Source organism: Notamacropus eugenii, chromosome 5 (genome assembly GCF_028372415.1).
Source record: "Notamacropus eugenii isolate mMacEug1 chromosome 5, mMacEug1.pri_v2, whole genome shotgun sequence".
In the NCBI taxonomy this organism is placed as follows: Eukaryota; Metazoa; Chordata; class Mammalia; order Diprotodontia; family Macropodidae; genus Notamacropus; species Notamacropus eugenii.
This window is the reverse complement of record NC_092876.1, coordinates 245,662,049-245,681,359: the sequence shown is the minus strand read 5'-3', so window position 1 is coordinate 245,681,359 and position 19,311 is coordinate 245,662,049. Positions and strand designations below refer to the sequence as shown.

General features: G+C 36.1%; 1 protein-coding gene across 1 annotated transcript in view; it reads right to left on the bottom strand.

Annotated features, from left to right (window-relative positions):
* The window catches only part of ITGA4 (integrin subunit alpha 4), a 96,498-nt gene that overhangs the window by 41,045 nt on the left and 36,142 nt on the right, over positions 1-19,311 (bottom strand). The window contains exons 11-15 of the mRNA XM_072612549.1: positions 14,336-14,430; positions 11,460-11,550; positions 10,226-10,271; positions 9,682-9,836; positions 6,481-6,635 (exon numbers count right to left, since the gene is read on the bottom strand). Of these exons, the coding sequence (XP_072468650.1) occupies positions 6,481-6,635; positions 9,682-9,836; positions 10,226-10,271; positions 11,460-11,550; positions 14,336-14,430 (542 nt within the window). The remainder of the gene's footprint in view (positions 1-6,480; positions 6,636-9,681; positions 9,837-10,225; positions 10,272-11,459; positions 11,551-14,335; positions 14,431-19,311) is intronic.

Below are 19,311 nucleotides of genomic sequence, written 5' to 3'. Positions count from 1 at the left end.
GTGACCTCGAAGCCATATGTGACCCTTTGACTGAATCCAAACTTCACAGAACAAATCCCCTTAATAAAAGGATTTGTCCTGTAAAACTTGCACTTAGTCAAAAGGTCACACTATCTACAGATGTAGATTGGCAATTCATCTCCATCTCTAATTTATAGACTTAGAGAGCTACTACAGAGGTTAAGTGACTTGCTCAAAGTTCCACATCCAGCTCTTTCGCCTGGATCTTTCTGATTTTCTCTAAACCCCTATCTCGTACTGCCATTCAAGCAGACTGCAGATCAGTAAAACTATCCCACACATTATATTCCTCCAACTTTATGTTATGCTAAAGTTTTCTTCCTCTTGCGATACTTTATATAGTAAAATGAACATGTTTATTACAACTTTTACTAGCCCACAAATAAAGGTAAAGTCAGATTTCTTAAAAATAAAGAACTCTGGTTGACTAGGCTAGGGAGAGGAATAGACCTATGATTTTATAGATACAGGCAACTCTCCCTGCCCACTTGTGTAGATTGACACCTTCTCTCCTCCTTAGAATCCTAAACAGCTATAGAGACCACAAAGAAGTTAGGTGACTTGCCCAAGATCCCAGAGCCAACATGGATCTGGGCAGGACTTGATCCCAGGTCTCTTGGCTCTCAGGACAGCTCTCTACTGTGCTGCTGCTGTTTGTCCTTCATTCTTGAAGAGGACATGACATGAGGGAAGTGACGCCATGGCATGTAAATGAATTGGATTTAAGAAGGGGAGGACTGTGCAAAGTCACCAGTCTTATTTTCTCCCCTGCAGCCATCTGGGTCCAGTGGCCTGATATGAATCAGGACAACTGGAGATGGCCCAGGATGCACTGGGGATCCTTGACTTTTTCAAGTTAAGGTCTTAAACCTTAGTTAAATTTGACTTAACAGTTTGACTGAGGCAGAGCTCATGCAGTGATTATAGCTGAGAAAGGGGATGGGCAGGTGGTTGGAGGAGGCAAGAAAACCAAAGATTGTCCTGTTGTAAATTTCTATTGAAAGCCAGGTGGTGATGGAAGCATAATGTATGACTCATTCTATTAATTGTTTGTTTGGCTGGTTGAGGTCCTTTGTTCACTATATTAGAGTCAAGTTACAGTGGGTCACACTGTGGCTGATCAGACCAACACGAGCTCAGAATGCTCTACCACAGATAGTCCATGTGAACGTTTGGGATAGATTCTCTAAATTTGCAATTCTCGCATTTCTTTTGAGTTAATTTGTCATCTTGCATTTCTTTTGACCTAATTTAGTATCTGAGAGATGTCTAATGTGAATCAAAGAAGTAAGAGGTGAGAGTTTTTTGTTTTCACATTTCCATATTCTATATACATATATATATTCTATACATACACACATACATATATGTATATGTATACACATACATACGTCTAAATTTATGTGTATATATACACATGTATTTATGTGTGTATATATACATATACATACACACATATATAATATATATAAAGTGTGTGTGTGTATATATATATACATACACATATATATGCACACACATGATTTTGTTAAGCTACTCAGCAAGAGATAATTTTTACATGAATTCAACATAAAACCTTGATATAAGAATGTTGCAAATCAAGGTCCAAATCCCAAGTTATCTACTTGTGAAAATGGAACAGCTTGAAGCACTGAATTTTACAATAGCAAACTTGATTAAATTATTCCCCAGGTGTGGGAGATAGACAGTCACTGATTGTCCCTTCACGTGTCCACTGCTTTAATTCTTTTCAACTAGCTTGCTTTGACCAAATCACATGTGATCTAATTCATACTAATTTTCCACAAGGTCTTCTCTGCATCTGCTGTATATTACTTCCATTATCCTAATTAGCTATTAATTATTCTTTTCTCACAATATAGAAAAAAATGCACATGCACTCTTGCAGAGACTTTACTCTACAGACAGTCACATTTACTTAACTTTAACAGTTCTATGTAAGGAATGAAGCTTCAGTACCAAAACATGTCTTCAGATTACTAATTAAGATTTTGGAGGAAGAAGAAGTCGAATGAAATGAAAATGCTATACTATACTTTTTTGTGTACAATTACCTAAAATGATGCACACTTCAGCCATGGCAATTGGCACACGGGTCAAACAAAAAAAGGACTAAGTTCCTGTCTTTCTATTATCTTTCTGTTTAGTTTACATGGAACTTTGCATTTGCAGGGAATCCTGAGGGCTTCAGTGTAGACAAGTATTCTCTTAATTTGGTCAAGTGGTGAGCTATGGGTGAGTGGGTGACAGTTGACTACAAGTCAGGTATCTGTATTCCTACACATTCTTTTAGTAATGTAGAACTGTAATTTAATAGCATGTTAAGGTTTTCCAATATGTTTTATGTGCTTTATTTCATTTGCTCTTCACAAAGACTATGTGAGGTAAAGTTAGTTTTCCCCATTTTAAAAATAGAGAAATTGACACACAGAGAAGTAGTAAGTGTCCAGAAGCAAGATTCATACTTGGGTTTTATCGACTTCCAATCCTAGAGCCCTGTCCCACTTCAACATGATGTCTCTTCACTTCAATTCAACAAGCACTTCTAGTAAGTGACTATTATTTCATGATACTATTAGATCACTAGGAATTGTTGTTGTTTGCTTTCAGTTGCATCTGACTCTGTCCCCTTGATGGGAGAGAGATGGGTTTTCTTGGAGTGGTGTGCCATTTCCTTCTCCAGTTCATTTTATAGATACGGAAACTGAGGCAAACAGGTAAAGTGACTTGGCCAGGTCAAACAGCTGGTAAATGTCTGAGGCCAGATTTGAATTTATAAAAATGAATATTTCTGACTCCAGGCCAGCACTCTATCCACCATGCCACCTAGTCTTTTTCTTCAATCAAACTTACGATTTCATGTGTGTTAGTGAGTTCCCTTCTACTAAGGCAGATTGGTCCCTGAACCTTAACATATAATAGTCTCAGAAGTTAAGCGACTTTCCAAAATCACACAAACAGAATGTGTAAGAAGTAGGACTCAAACTCATAGTTTTCTGGTTCTTAGACCAGTTCTCTTTCCATTACCACCACACTCCCTTTCATGATTTCAATATATTACAAAGAACAGAAAGTCAATTAGTGAAGGAAGGGGCTGATAGAATAACAAGCTTTTGAAGATACCTCTGCTGGTACAGGAAGGAATAGCTGTGGGAGCTTCTGGAAAATGGAGTTCACATTGTTTCTCCACATTCTAAGAGGGCCTAAGATTCCTGTAAGCTTGGAGGGAAGTATGACTGAGACAGTACCAGCAGAGTTTGGACTGGTTTCTTTTGGGGATCAGGGGAAGAAAGGAAGAGAGAATGCTCAGTGAAGGACTCAGAGCTGAGTCAGCAAAGGGGAATGAAAATTGTCCTGGGAGACTCTAGTCCTGAGAAAGGGATGGAGAAAATGTTAATATTACAGATTAAGCTTAAAAATGTTCATGTATGTTTTTCCCCCTGGAGAGCTGGTTGTTAAACATTTACCAGCTCATCCCTGAGTTAACCTTCCCAGAATTAGAAAACACCATGAGTGCCATAAACATTCTGATAGCAATGACATATATGATGTCTTCCTCATTTGACTAATCGGGCAGCTCTGGGCTTATCCTTGAGGGATACTCTAAACAACTTTCTGACAATAAACGTTGATTAGTTAAATCTAAAAGGGAATATAAGACATATAAACTAAAGAATTAGTTATAGAACAAGCCTTCCTATTGGGATAGGCACTAATACCAGAAGAAGTAATGCCGATATGAAATTAGCCTATGCTGCTATTTTAGGAGAAATATATAAACATATATTAAGTATATTAGTCTAGTTTGTTCTTTAAAAAAGTGGAGAGATGCTAATATTGAAGATCTTTATACTATATACACCTATATTCTAACATAAATTGCTTACTATAATAAGGGTATGTGTATACAATTGAAAATAGTAAACCCTGCAGAAGCTAGATTTGAGAGATCTGCAGACTAACAGAATCAGACCAATAAAATCTTACTTTCAGGAGTCCATGTGCCTCTGTCAAGGAAATAAGGAGAGGAGGAGACAGTTGCTTCCATATAAGAAAAAAGGAGCCATGCTCTTCTGATTTATATGAAGAATACCCACTCCACTGATTTGATTGAGTAGCAGGTGGGTAAATTAGTAGGCATACCTGCTCCAAAGAAATCCCCAGTATCCTCAGCAGAAATTCTACTGGGAAGAAGGAACATGAATTTCTCTATGTAGTATAGAAAATAACCTCACCAAATGCTTGCGAATATTTTGAATATTTTAGTGCTTCCAATCTGCAACGAAATTTTACTCATCAAAATTTTCAGGTAGCTTTTCATTGCACAGAGTTAGCCAAACAGTTCCAAATACTACAATCAATTAACAAAGCAATCTTCTGATTTAAAATTAAACTGGGCTGTGGAACGATTTCATAAAATGGGAGGTCTAAAATGTAATTGCCTCTTTCCGATGAAACCTTTGGGATTCAATGAAGGAGTGTGCTGGGGGGAGAAAGTGCTTTCAAAGAACGTGACAACACTTACTGATTCCAGAATCATGGGGGAAATTCTCCTTATGTCAAAAACTCATCTACAGCATACAAATATTCCAGTAGCCCTAACATCTGGAGCTTTGAAACTAATAATCCCATTAATTTCAAAGCAACTCACTATCTGTGACCTTTTAACTCCAAATGTTTTATAGATCTTCATAAATTGGTAAAATTTAATCTTCTTTATCTAACTCTTATATGAAAGAGATGAAAGTTTTGTATCTGCAGAAAAATTACAGCTTTCATTCTAAAATGAAAAATGAAGATTGAATTCACTTCTTTTGACTGCGTTTTGGAAAATGTTAAAGACATTTTCAAAACATGCATTCACTGCTTCAAATAACAGAATAAAATTGGCCCACTCCAAACTGGTTTTTATTGGGAAGCAAGAGAAAGCAATTCAGGAGATGCTAATCTTACAGATTCCATAAAAAATGTGAGGGTGGGAGTATCCAGTAAAATACTGTGGTCACCAAAGTTTGCCATTTTCTCTTTCCTCCTGGATAAGACACATCAACTCAGAACCTCTACTAAGGATACAAGTATACAGGTGAAGACAGATGAGTATCTATGAATTGCCTATGGTCTCAACTAGAGATGCATTTTGAAGTACATGCACAAATTCCAAGAATCTTGCTTCATCTGAATGGTAGCATGACAGTTAGGAGGACAGGGAGAAAGATTTTTCAATGTTCTTTTTGTCCACTAATTTAAACCACAGTCCTCTCAAAACAGCACATTGCGCCTTTCCCTCAGTTTTTCCCCCCCAAACTCCAATATTTGTCACTAAAACTGATTAAGGCTCTGAAAAACTATGACTATGAAGGATTAAAAATAGAACCTACTTAATCCCCACTATACAAGTGATAGTTAGGTTAATGTTATCCTATGCCTTCGGAGCTCTACCCTCCAACAGCTTTGCACTAGTACTAGAATAAAAACCATTAAGGGAAATAACATGGAGATTACTGCTCTTAGCATTTAATAGTATATTGGATTCTTTGTGTTTGTTTGCATTCATTTAGAATAAGTATCTTAGAGAAAATTAAGTTCTAAGCTGAGGCTACTGTCTGAAATCCTAGAAAGGGCTTCTAGGGACAGTTTAACTTTTCACTGTGTGTCTGTGATAAGAGATAATGTGACAATAGATGCACTATTTTCTAATGAAAAAAACACACTGGTAATATTTTCTATTCTAACATTTGACTAATATATTAAAAAATGTGATTAGTAGTTTAGGGATAATGGTTTACATTTTCAAAAGGTATCGCAGACTCCACAGTGGCAGTGACAAGCACTGGCTACAACTGTTTGAGACTCAACTACATTGACAATGCTGGCACAAAGTCAAGGAGCCAGTCCCCAAACAGCCCTGCCGGCCACAGCTTCATCAGAGGACCTAGGAAACAAATTCAAATATTGAGAAGAATTGGCTCCATTGAACTATTTCTGAGTCTTGAACTGAACCAAGGACTGTGTACACCTCCAGGCAAGGTTATGAACAAGAAAAGGGAAATTATAAGCAGAAAGAGTTCTAAAGGATTGACACCCCATGTAATGATGTTAAATGGATGGGTAATACAGTAAACCTGATTCATGTAGACTAGAGTTATAGAACCTGATATCTGCATAGTCTTCACAGTTTATAAAGCACTTTACCATATATTATTCCACTGAATAATGTATATGAAACAAAAGGGACAGAAAGATGGATTTTTAATAAATAAGCTTGGGTTATCTCTTCTACATAACATACAATTATATTATGCACATGATACAATTTCACTCTTGTAGCCTACAGAAGAAGAGTAATTTCACTGGATTACATTCTACAAAACAGATGTCATTTTGATGAGGTATAACTGGGGTTATATTTTGTTAGTAATAGAAAATAGGTCACATTACCCGCATAAATGCCTGATGCGTCTTGCAGTTTTCTGTAACATTAGATACATTGATGCTTCCTGAAATCACGTCAGATGTTCCGTTAGAAGAAAAGTAAAACCTTGACGGAGTCTCGGCCTTTCTGCCCACATCCAGGCTCATGTTATAAAACAAAACTGCAATATCAAAGAAAGGATGGCCATGAGTTTTGATTCTTCAAAAGTAACTAACATTAAGGAATCTGTGTACTTTATTATTGTTGGCAATAATGTTGTTTAACGTTGTACCAGACATTATGTAAATATCTTATGTTATTCATCAAATGGAATTTTGAAAACACTTGAAAGAGTTAAGAAAAAAATTGCTAAAATGCACACACAAAATCATTTACATGAAAGTTGGAAGAGATTTATATATTGTTTTGTTAAAAATTACAAGTGTTTGAAACTAGGCACAGAGCAACATCTTACATCATGAACCAAGCAAGATAAGGTGAAAATGGGTACATGATTTAGACATAAACAGTGAGAGTATAAGCAAATTAGGAGAGTAAGGAATAGTTTACCAGTCACATCTATGGAGAATAGAAGAATTTATGACCAAACAAGAAATAGGGCACATTATGAAATGCAAAATGGATAATTTTGATTACATTCAGTTAAAAAGTTTTGCACAAAGTCAATGTAACTAAATGATTAGAAGGGAAGCAGAAAGCTGCAAAATAATTTTTGCAGCCAGTGCAGCTGATAAAGACCTCATTTCTAAAATATGTAGAGAATTGAGTCAACTTTATAAGATTACAAGTCATTCTCCAATTGATTAATGGTCAAATGATATGAACAGACAGTTTTCAGATGAAGAAATTAAAGTTTTCTATAGTCATACGAAAAAATGCTCTAAATCACCACTGATTAGAGAAATGCAAATCAAAGCAATTCTGAGATACCATATCACACCTATCAGATTGGGTAACATGACAAAACAGGAAAATGATAAATGTTGGAGATGATGTGGGAAAATTGGAATACTAATGCATTGCTAGTGTAGTTGTGAACTGATCCAACCATTCTGGAGAGCAATTTGGCACTATGCCCAAAGGGCTATAAAACTATACGTACATACCCTTTGATTCAGCAATATCACTATTAGGTCTGTATCCCAAAGAGATCGTAAAAAAGGGAAAAGGACCAATATGTACAAAAATATTTATAGCAGCTCTTTTTGTGGTGGCAAAGAATTGGAAATTGAGGGGATGCCCATCAATTGGAGAATGGTTGAACACGTTATGGTATATGAATGTAATGGAATATTTTTGTTTCATAAGAAATGATGAGCAGACAGATTCAGAAAATCCTGGAAACACTTACATGTACTGATGCTAGGTGAAGTGAGCAGAACCAGGAGAACATTGTACACAGCAACAGCAACATTGTGTGATGACCAACTTTGATAGACTGAGTGCCTTTCAGCCAAGCAATAATCTAAGACAATTACAAAAGCCTCACGATGGGAAATGCTAACCACATCCAGAGAAAGAACTATGGAGTCTGAATGCAGATTGAAGCAGACTATTTTCTTTTTTGTTTGTTTTTTTTCTTTCTTATATTTTTTCCCCTTTTGTTCTGATTCTTCTTTCATAACATGACTATTGTAGAAATGTGTTTAATATGATTATACGTATATAGCCTACACCAAATTGCATGCTGTCTTGGGGAGGTGGAAGGGGAGGGGGAGGCAAAGGGGGTGGAATTTAGAATTCACAGTCTTATAAAAGTGAATGTTAAAAATAAATAACTTTAAAAAAGAAGAGAGAAGTTCAAATGGAAAAAAAATATGACTGATTAGAAATTATGTTAAGCTAAGCAGAGTGGATACCCATTTGTTGATGAAAATGGGTTCAAATATTCTAAGAGAAATCTTGTTTTAGCACTAAAAATAAATAAATAACTAAATAAAATATATTCTATTAATTTTTACTAGACCAAATATATCCTACAGAAATAACATGTTTTGTAAATTACAAACTGTAAAAGTGATCCATCATCACCTTCCAAACTAAATAAATCATTCTATTGAGTAGAAATTGGGCACTCTAGGAGATGAAATAACTCTTATAGTTCACTACAGGACCATTTAATGCACTTGAGTTATCATTCCCTCAAGGGAGAATGAAAAAATTAACACATTTCTCAAAATGCTAGTTTATCTTTTAGAAGTAATTTAATCATTTCATCCACTTTTCCCAAGAACTGATGTGTACCAAAGGAGGTGCACAACTAGCATTTACTGTTACAATAGCAGAGACCAAGCAATTCTGGGCAAAAACTGTAGTTTCCAAGTCTTAGTTCAGTGGAAGCTTTTGTAGGTAAACTTTTAATTACTTATGTATGAACCAGAAAATTTGTGAATTATTTGTATAAACACAAGCTTACATCCTTATATACACACATTATTGCTTCTATCATGACTTCTTCAATAACTCAAACTACTTTAATATTGGCCTACATATAAAATAATTAGGAACATAAGTAATCATATTATTATGTACAAATTCTAGAATATCATCTATGAAGCTCATGATAAATTTTGAAGTCAAATATAAATGATTTTTGGATCCATCATTTTGGATTATTCACACCAATGCTCTCCTACTACTAGTACATATAACTGAGAACTGGCTATTTAGAATGTAACTGGCCCTACTCCCAGAAGCTGGTTTGTTGTCATAATAAATCATTAAGAAGCAGGCTGTTCTTCATTTAAATGAGAGTTTTGTTCTGAACTTATATCCCATCAAAGCTTCAATGATAAAAACTGACTGGCCCCTAGAAAAACACTCAGTTCCCATCAATCCATCTTGTCAGTCCAGCAAAATATGGCAGCCTACTATAAATAAGCTTTGGTGGCATCATTTGATTATAAATGGACTTCCCAGACCCTGAAAGTTGGTTGTTCTAAAATATATTTGTGAGAGGAACCTTCTTCTTTGGGCCCTACCTATGGCATCTATATGGTAACCTCTTCCTCATCACCCATTTGCTTCGCAAAGATAGGGAAAGTAGAGGAAGAAGACACATATCGAGAATAATATAGTCGTTAATTTAAAGGATTCTTGATGCATCAGGACCAATATCATTTGGCAAATAGTTAAGTGGTGCAATGAGAAGTATATATTCATACACTAAATATATTCATGCACTATATACATAAGAGCAGACTTACCAATATAGCCTGGGACCTCTCGGCCTCTGTATGAAAAACAGAGGGTCAGGTCCATGCATACAGAAGGTTGTCCATTTTCAAAACATTCAAATTTAGTTCGGTTCACTGATTGAGGATGTTTCAAAGAAGCCTCAACAATCACTACTGGTCTTGTCCTACAAAAGAAATAAAGTGAACAATTTTAATTACAGAATAATTGATCATTAAGGAGATTCCCTAATTCCTCTGCCTTTTAAAAAAGTGGCAATCATATCAAGCAGTTATTTTATCAGTGTCTGCATATAGATATATAGACAAACTGCTTCATGAGCTGAACCTAAGTTAATAATTCACTTAAAAATTCATTAAAATATTTTAATTCGACTTGAAGACATTTATTTAAGCATACAATTCTGGTGAAAAATCTTCAAGGTCAATAACTAAAGTTCAAAATACCATAAAGAGCATTATGAGATCACAATCACTTTGCTAATTTTAAAAACTGCCTCTCATCATTTACAATTAAGCCCAATTGTCTTTAAGCACTCAAATGTATTAGCCTCACCTCAGCACCACAGCAGAATCAGACCAAAAGGCACCAACTGCTACATCTGGAGCGGGGAAGAATCAACACAGATTGATGTTCACTATTAGTCAAAAGGAACTACTTTTTAGCCATAAATACTGTATAGCACAGTCACCTTTTCATTGTATTAAAACACCGCTAACATAATTAATTAGACGTGATATGCTAATATCTCAGAATACATCTATCCTGTTTATCTTAAATCAGCTCATTTAGAATGACCCACATTCTTATCATGCTAAGTATTTGTAATTCAGAGAAGAGCTTGCTAGAACTGAATTGGAATTCAAGGATGAGGATAGAAGCTTCCACACAGGAATTCTCTCTTTCTTCCTTCTTGATCTCTTCTTATTAAGATGTACTAACTTTGCATATCTGCTTTTTAGTTCTTTCAAAATCTGTTATCCAAAGGACCTTAGATTATAAATTTTAACCTGTAAGAGTCCTTAGAAATCATGTAATTTAATCCTATCATTTAATAGTTAAGGAAACTGAAGCCCAGAGAAGTCAGGTGAATTTCCTAAGGTCAAAGACATAGTTGTTGTTCAGTTGCTTTAGGCATGTCCAACTCTTCATGACTTCATTTGGGGTTTTCTTGGCAAAGATACTGGAGTACTTTGCCTTTCCTTCTCCAGCTCACTTTAGAGATGAGAAAACTGAGGCAAACTGGGTTAAGTGACTTGCCCAGGGTCACACAGCTAGTAAGTGTCTGAGGCTGGATGTGAACTCAGAAAGATGAGTTTTCCTTGATTCCAAGCTCAGTGCTCTATCCACTGCATGTAGATGTAGTACCAGGATTCAAAGGATCTTGAAATTTAGACCTGGAAGAGACCTTAGAAATTATCTAGGCCCTCTCTCTTATTTTTTGGATAAGGAAAATAAGACTTAAAGTTAAGTGACTTGCCTAAAAAGAGAAAATGCATAGGAGAGAACCACAGAGAACCAGAAACCAATTCACCTGATCCCAAATCAATTCTCTTTCCACTGCACTTAGACAGGGAAGATGATCAAGTTGAGGAGAAAACTAGGCTTCCTCCAGAAATGCTCAGTTATTTTAGAGAAAACACCTAAACCATCCTCTAAATGCAACCCAATTTTGTAAGTAGGTAAAATCTTGACAAGGTTTTTCCAGATGAATCTTGTATCATTTTGTGACAAAACACTTTCTACTAACTGTCTTATTTATGTGTACAAAACAAATATTTTCATTCACCTGGGTATCCATTATGATCTGCATCAATGCCTCCAGATATCGATTGTCCAAACATGCTTAAGGACTGGCTGATCTGAAGTCCTTGGATTCTCTGTAAAAATAGGTGAACTGTATGGGAAGATGTTTTGGAAAGCCTTATTTCCAAAAGGAAGGAAAAAATGAATTAATTCTGGCTACAAGATGTCCTCTTTCCATGGTACTTTTAATGACATAAGATCTAGGAATTTGGTCCTATCTTGTGACAAAGAATGAATATTCATAATATTCATTCGAAGAAAAAATGCTTTCTTCCAAAAATGTGAAAAGGGGCAGTTTCAGAATACAGAATTCTCAGCAGATGTCCTTTTGCCAGTTCCACCCCCCTCCTATCCCCACATGCCTCTTATTAGTCACAATTGCTAAACGTAGCTTGAAAATGAGGCAGCTATAGAGTATGAGAAGGCTTTTGACCAAGTGAGTTATCTGTATGGAACTTAGCATAGTGCCTGACACACAGTAGGTGCTATGCAAGTGTTAGCTACTATTACTATTATTTTATTACCGAAGACCTGGCTAAAACCATCCTATCTAGCTGGATTGTTTTTGAAAAATGCTAACAAAAACAATCTATGCTAAATATGATATTTAGAAATGAATTCTTCATATTTCAATCTCTAGATACTGACTTATAAGCTCTGGACTACGAGCCAAGCTTTAAAAAATGGTCTCTTTATTGGGTTATATGTACATGTAGTAATGAGAAGCTAGATGGCATGGTAGAGTGCCAGGCCTGGGGTCAGGAAGACTCTTCTTTCTGAGTTCAAATCTGGCCTCAGACACCATCAGTGTGACACTGGGCAAGTCACTTAACCCTGTTTGTCTCAGTTTCCTCATCTGCAAAATGAGATGGAGAAGGAAATGGCAAACCACTCCAGTATCTTCACTAAGAAAATCTCAAATGGGGTCATGAAGAATTGGACATGACTGATATGACTGAACAACAAAAACACATAGAAGCAAATCATTCACTTTAATCTAAAGTCCCATTTGAATATTCTAAACATCAATACATCAAAAAACTCTTAGTCTCAAAGGCCACTTCTGTACCAGCATTTTTGGAGTACAAACTGGAGAGAGTCACCAAAGTCTGATATTTGCTGATGTGCTCATCCGTTCCCAAAAAGCAATTACAAAATACGGAGATAAAATGAGAAATTACAAAACGTTATTGAAGGTTACTGCGTATCACTTAAGTACTGACCATTTCTTGATTTATAAATCAACTGTATGTGAATGTCAATAAATGGATATTTCTTTGATTATTTTGATTTTTTAAAGTATGTTTTTCACTCGGACTCATACTTTATTAGCATAGGGAACTCTTGGGAAGGAAGTTCTCTCCACCATCATAGATTAACAGCAGATGACCTCTAACAGATACTTTCAGAGAGTTTCCTAGGTCACTAAACACCCAGCGTGTGACACCCAGGATCACACAGATTTTGTGACAAAAGCAGCACCTGAACCAATTCTTCCCGACTCCAAAGCCAGCTGTCTATCCAGTATTCCACGTACTAAATTGCCTTACTACTTAGATAACAAAATACTAAATGCATTATATGTATTTTCTCTTAACACAATCTACACATTAAGATCTGCTTCTCTATCGTTATTTCTCTATTGTCAATTAGTTATGTCCAACTCTTTGTGAACTCATTTGGTGTTTTCTTGGCCAAGATATGAGAGTGATTTTTCATTTTCTTCTCCAGAAGAATGAGGAAAGTGAAGCAAACAACACAATCATACAGCTAGTAAGTATTTGAGGTCTAATTTGAACTCAGGTTCTCCTGTATCCAGGGCTGGAACTCTAACTACTGTGTCACCTATGTGTCCTGCTTTTACTGTGACAAATCACAATTAATGAATCCTTAAGAGAAACCACAATCAAAGTGGATTTTTAAAACTGTGTTGATTTCAGAGGTGGGGTACCACATGTGGCCATCTAGAACCTCAAGTGACTGAATCCAAGCTTCACAGAACATACCTGTGGCCTCAAGGTTATAGGTCCCACTCCTGATATAAGTGATTCAAAATCCAATAAAATATAGACTCCTTGATGGCAAGGATGGTTTCATTTTTTTTAATATCCCCAATACCCACAGTAGCAAAGTTCCATGCATAAAGTAGGCACTTCATAAATGCTTGTTGATTGATTCATATGCTGTAGAAATGTTGAATTTCTATCATTATTGCAATAAAATACTGGACCATTTTATATAAGTTTTATAAATTGACAGAAACAAAAAAGTTAGCATAAGACAAGAATGTTAAAGCTGTAAGATGCCTTACACATTATCTCACCCAATAATTCTCTTATTTTACAAATAAAGCCTGGGAAGCTAAAATTTAAGAATCCAGAGATAGGACTGAAACTGAGATTTTCTTACTCAATTTCATAGCTCTTTCCATTAAGCAATTCTCCAGTATTCTCAGTCTCTCTCTCTCTCTCTCTCTCTCTCTCTCTCTCTCTCTCTCTCTCTCTCTCCTCTCTCTCTCTCTCTTTCTCTTTCTATTTCTCACTCCTCTCCTTTTCTCTCACCTCTCCTTTTTCTCTTCTCTTTCTTCTCTCTCCTTCTCTCCTTTTCCCTCTCCTTCCTTCTTTTCCCTTCCCTTCTCTGTCTCTTTTCTCTTCCATCCCCACCCTTCCTTTCTCTACCTCTTTCCCCTTCCCCTTTCCTCCTCTCTTCTCCTACCCTCTCTTCTCTCTCTCTTTCTCATACACACACACATACACACACACACACAAACACATTTTCTCTCTCTCATAAGCCTGTTAATATTAGTCATTTAAAGAAAGCTTTCACTGTCAGTGTCTTTGGAAAAAATACAATATTTACCTGTGAAAAGGTTGGTGATATTCCATTTATTCTGCCATTGTAAATATAAATAGCTCCACGTAAACCATCTTCTTGAGGAGCGCCAATGGCCACATCTACAAAAGCAGTAAGAAGAACAAATATTATTCAGAACAATAGGAGCAAAATCCAGTCTTTGGATATGCTAATTTTGGTGACTAACCTTTAGGACATTTTAGTTCAAACTGAAAAGAAAAAAAAATTCACTCACGGAGACACACACCAAAAATCAACGTAGTTTAATAATAACTCCCATTCACATAGTCCCATTAAGATTTATAAAGTGTTTTTCATAATTATCTCATTTGATCTTAGCAAACACCCTGTGAGCTACATGCCATTATTTTCCCCATTTTACAAATGAGGAAACTGAGGCTCAGAGAGGCTGACTCGCTCTGTCACATGGCTAATAAGACCCTGAAGGAAGATTCGAATGTCAGTCTCCCTGACTCCAAGTCCAATTCTATTCACTATGCCATACTACTTTTCCTAAGAAAAAAAGAAAAGATTTAAAAATCTATAAAAACCTATTCTAAAAGATAGCATTTCTTGAATCATGTAAGTAGTTAAAATATAAATAATAGAAAGCAGATTTTTTTTTGCTATATAAATATCCAAATGGGTTACCATAACTTAAAAATGTATTACTAATGGCCAAAATAATGGTAGTAAGCTTGTGTTTATCTATAATGCTAATTGAGCCCCTAGAGAATCAGTAACAGAGTGATGCCTAGGATAAGCTGTAGATTGGTGATGATCTCTTCTTACTATTTGGAAGATACACATGTATGAAATAAATCACAGCCCAGTGAAATATAAAAATATTCAAAAATAATTTAAGCATATAGAAAGAGAACAAGGTCTTGCACAGGCTAGAATATAAAGCAAAATCAAGGGTTTCCTTGTTGTAGATACAGCTGAAACATGATTGATCAGTAGAGACTGAATGTTCTGCAAAGATGATATACCTAGCAGAGATGATATTTCTGGTGGAGAACAGAGACAGAAAGTAGCTGTACTTCACCAGAAGACACTGAAAATGGCAGTCATGTATTGGAAGTCAGTTGCCTTGGCCATGTGACTGCCCTGATTACCAATCTCCCCTAGTGTGTACCCTTCCTGTGTTTTCTGCATTCATATATATTCTCTTTATTTGGCCCTCCCCTGTGTGTGGCTTAAAAACCTGTGAGAATGTTCCCCATGTTTTTATAGGGGAATTTTTTACTTGCCATTTTACATACTATCCTGTTTAACTAAATATCTTTTGCTTTGAATTAAGGTCTTCTGGCTGGCTAATGAAAGCAAAAACATCAGTGGAAGGCTTGAGCTATGTTTTTGAACAGGTGCTGACCCACAGAGTATCTCAGACTTAAGGTAGTTTTTCTTGAGTCCACATATGAGAGAAAAGGCTGTACCCCCAGATGCTATATATAAATAGTAATATACATACATAAACACATACACAAAATAAGGACCAATAAGTAGCTCATATCTACCGTAAAGAACAATTAGCAATTGCACCAACTATGGGCTCTGCTTATACTTCTGTTAGGAAGGCTGTCTCCAATATATTGCTACTTAAAATCTCATTATGGTGTAGGAGTAATCCTGGATTCTTGAAAGCTGTGACATTAGATTACAAGCTTTTATAGGCTTTACCATACTGGAAATATTTTGAGATCCCAGTGATGGACTGCATGTCCAAGCTCATCACCAGGTTGACATATTTGGCGTTTCAGCTTTCAAAACTTACTATGAAATTACAAAGGGATTATGATCTGTGGAGGTAGAGAGAAGAGCCACACCAATGAAATAACGGATCCTTGAAATATTGAAGTATGAAGGATAATCATTTGCTTAAGTAAGGAGCCTATGGCTTGAATGCTGATGTAAATCAATTTAAATGCTGACTTAGCCTGATTCCCTGCTGTGAAATGCTATGTGTATGGAAATTCAAGCATAGTTTTATTTATTCATGGGCACTAATGACGTCAATTAAGACAAAACATCTTACTTAAAATAAATAAATGATGAGCCTTCAGAGAAAAAGAATAAATAAGCCTCTAATCAACAACTTTCCAAATTACCTCTTCCCTGCTGAAGGCATCATTCACTTTTTAGTCTGATAGATATATGAACAAAACCTAACTTTCTAGGAATCCTGGTATTAGTATCAGATTTGACTGATAAATGTGTCACATTACCTTATGAAATCTAGGAAAATCAGCACCCTTGAAATATAAGGAATTATTTGTCTGTTGCTAGACCCGGGTGCTCTTGAAAGAATCAGCATTGCCAGATCCTCAGGATCTCCAGAAACTATGATGTGAACCCATACTCTATGTAGCTGTGTGCCTTATGCCTTGTCACCTTGGATGAGTTTACAGTCTAGCCTGTGGGAACCTGATCAAATATCATTTGGCATTGCTAGGAATTCAGAACCACCAAAGACCATGAGCCTCAGTGAGACAGAGACATTAGAAGATTTGTACAACGAAAGGGCTTAGAAAGCCCTGAGATCCTGACCCTTAGGAAGTTCTCATGTCTCCAAATCTATCATCCTTGCTTTGGTCTCATTTTCTCCTTTTCATAGTCTTGACCCTATATTTGACAAGTTTAACTAGGCTGTACTTTATCATGAAATCCATTGCCTTTGCTCTATCACTGTTCATGTCTTGCAAAGACCCAGTGCTGCATTCTTTCTGCCATATGCCTTCTCTGTTCCAACTCCGATCCCAGTGAAGGTCATTAGATCTGGAAGACCACATGCAGTGAATGTGCCCAATCACATCTAATCCAATTTCAAATGACAGACAATGTGGCCTAGCAGATAGAAGATATAAATAAAGACACAGACAGATATAGATACATAGACAAAGATTAGACAGAGAGATGATATCGTTATAGATGATATAGATATATAAAAAGATGGAGATACAAATAGAGAAAGAGAAATTTGTATACAGATAAATACATATATATATTTATGTTTATATATATATGTATATATATATATATATATATATATATATATATATATATATATATATATATAATGTGACTATAGAAAAGTCTCTTATCCTCTCCTACTCTTCAAGTAACTCTCTGAAACTTAAGTTAAAAATAAATTGTATTTTGCACTTGTGGAGGGAGGTTACAGCAATAAAATGACAGCTCTTGAAATTCCCCCCCCCATCTACCACCCACCACCAAATCTCAAATAGCCCTCACTTACAGAACAAACCTTTTATTCTTCTCTGATTGGCTATTACGCTTTCCACAATGGTTGTTAACAAAACCTTTCTTCACTTCTTAAATTCCCCATAACACTCTAACTCTGACTCTCAGCTAATAATTACACCTCCTACTTTACTAAGAATATTGAAGTCACCAGCTTCCTTGTCTCCCTGACTCCAAAGCTCAAACTCCTTTACATTTTCAAGCATCCTTTGCTCTTCTATTCTAGTTTCTGAGGGAGAGTTGGCTATACCCTGCTATCTCCTTTGAGATCATTCTTTCTCTGTCTCTGTCTCTCAATATCAATATTCCTCTTTGTATTAGCTCCTTCTGCTACTTAAAAATACATTCAGATCTCCCATCTTTAAAAAGCATTAAGTTGATTTGGCCATCCTCTTAAACTATCATCCGTCCTGCCTCACTTTCACCACCTATTTCCTAGAAAGACCTATATACTCTCAAAGCCTTCTCACTACTCACAACTTTTCAACCTCTCACCATCAGCTTTCTGATAGCATATTTCTGTTGCTCTGAATTTACCCACAATCTCTTAATGCTAGATCCAATGGCCTTTTCTCAGTCCTTATCCTTTTGGACTTCTTTTGGCTGATGACATTATGAAATATCACATCTTCCTGGATAGTCTCTTCCCTTCTTTTTTTTAAAAGCTTCATTCTTTTCCTTGGTGACTTCTTTAGTTCCCATGGGTTCAGTTATCTCTTTACAGATAATTTCTAAATCTATATACTCAGCCACAATTTCTCACTTGAACTCCAGCCCCTTAACACCAAGAGCCTCCTAAATACATCCATTTGAAAGTGTCAACCTCAATCTCTCCAAAATAAAACTCATCATCATGTTTTCCCCTAATCTCAAACATCTCCTCTAAGCTTCCCTTTTCCTGTTGAGGGTTCCACCATCCTCACAATCATTCAGATTCCTAAGACTGGCTTCTTCCCTCCTCCCCAACATCTCATCTAATGAGTTATCAAACTTTGTACTCTCTACCACTACAACATCTCTCATAACTATTCCCTTCTCTTTCCTTACATGATCATAGCCCTAAGTCTGGTGCTAGTTGCTGCCATATTGAGCTCTGTAATATTATTTTAACTGGTCTCCCTGCTCCAAGTCTATCCCCTCTCTAACTTATCTTCCATATGGATGGAAGATAATCTTTGTAAAGTCCAGGTCTAACCATGTGAATTTCCTGTTCAATAACCTTTGGTATCTACTTAATGTCTCAAAGATAAACTATAAACTCCTTATCTTGGTGTTAAGACTCACCACAATCTGGATCCAACATATCTTTCTATCTTGCATCACATACACTCTAGTTTTTAAATGAGCTGTATTCTATGCATAGAATTCACTGCCATCTTCTATCTGAATTCCTAGTTCTCTTCAAGGCTCAGCTCTAATGCCATTTTCTCCATAAAGCTTTTCTTGGTCCTTTTAGTTTTTAAAGTTCCCTTTTGAAGTTGTTGTTGTCTTTAATTATTTTCAGTTGCAACTGACTCTTTGTGACCCCTTTTGCATGGTTTTCTCGGCAATGAAACTGGTTTGCCATTTCCTTCACCAGTTCATTTTACAGATGAGGAAACTGAGACAAACAGAATGAAATGATTTGCCAAGGGTTACACAGCTAGTAAGTGTCTCAAACCAGTTTTGAACTCAGGGTATCCTGACTTCTGGTGCTGTATCCACTGCACCACCTGTTA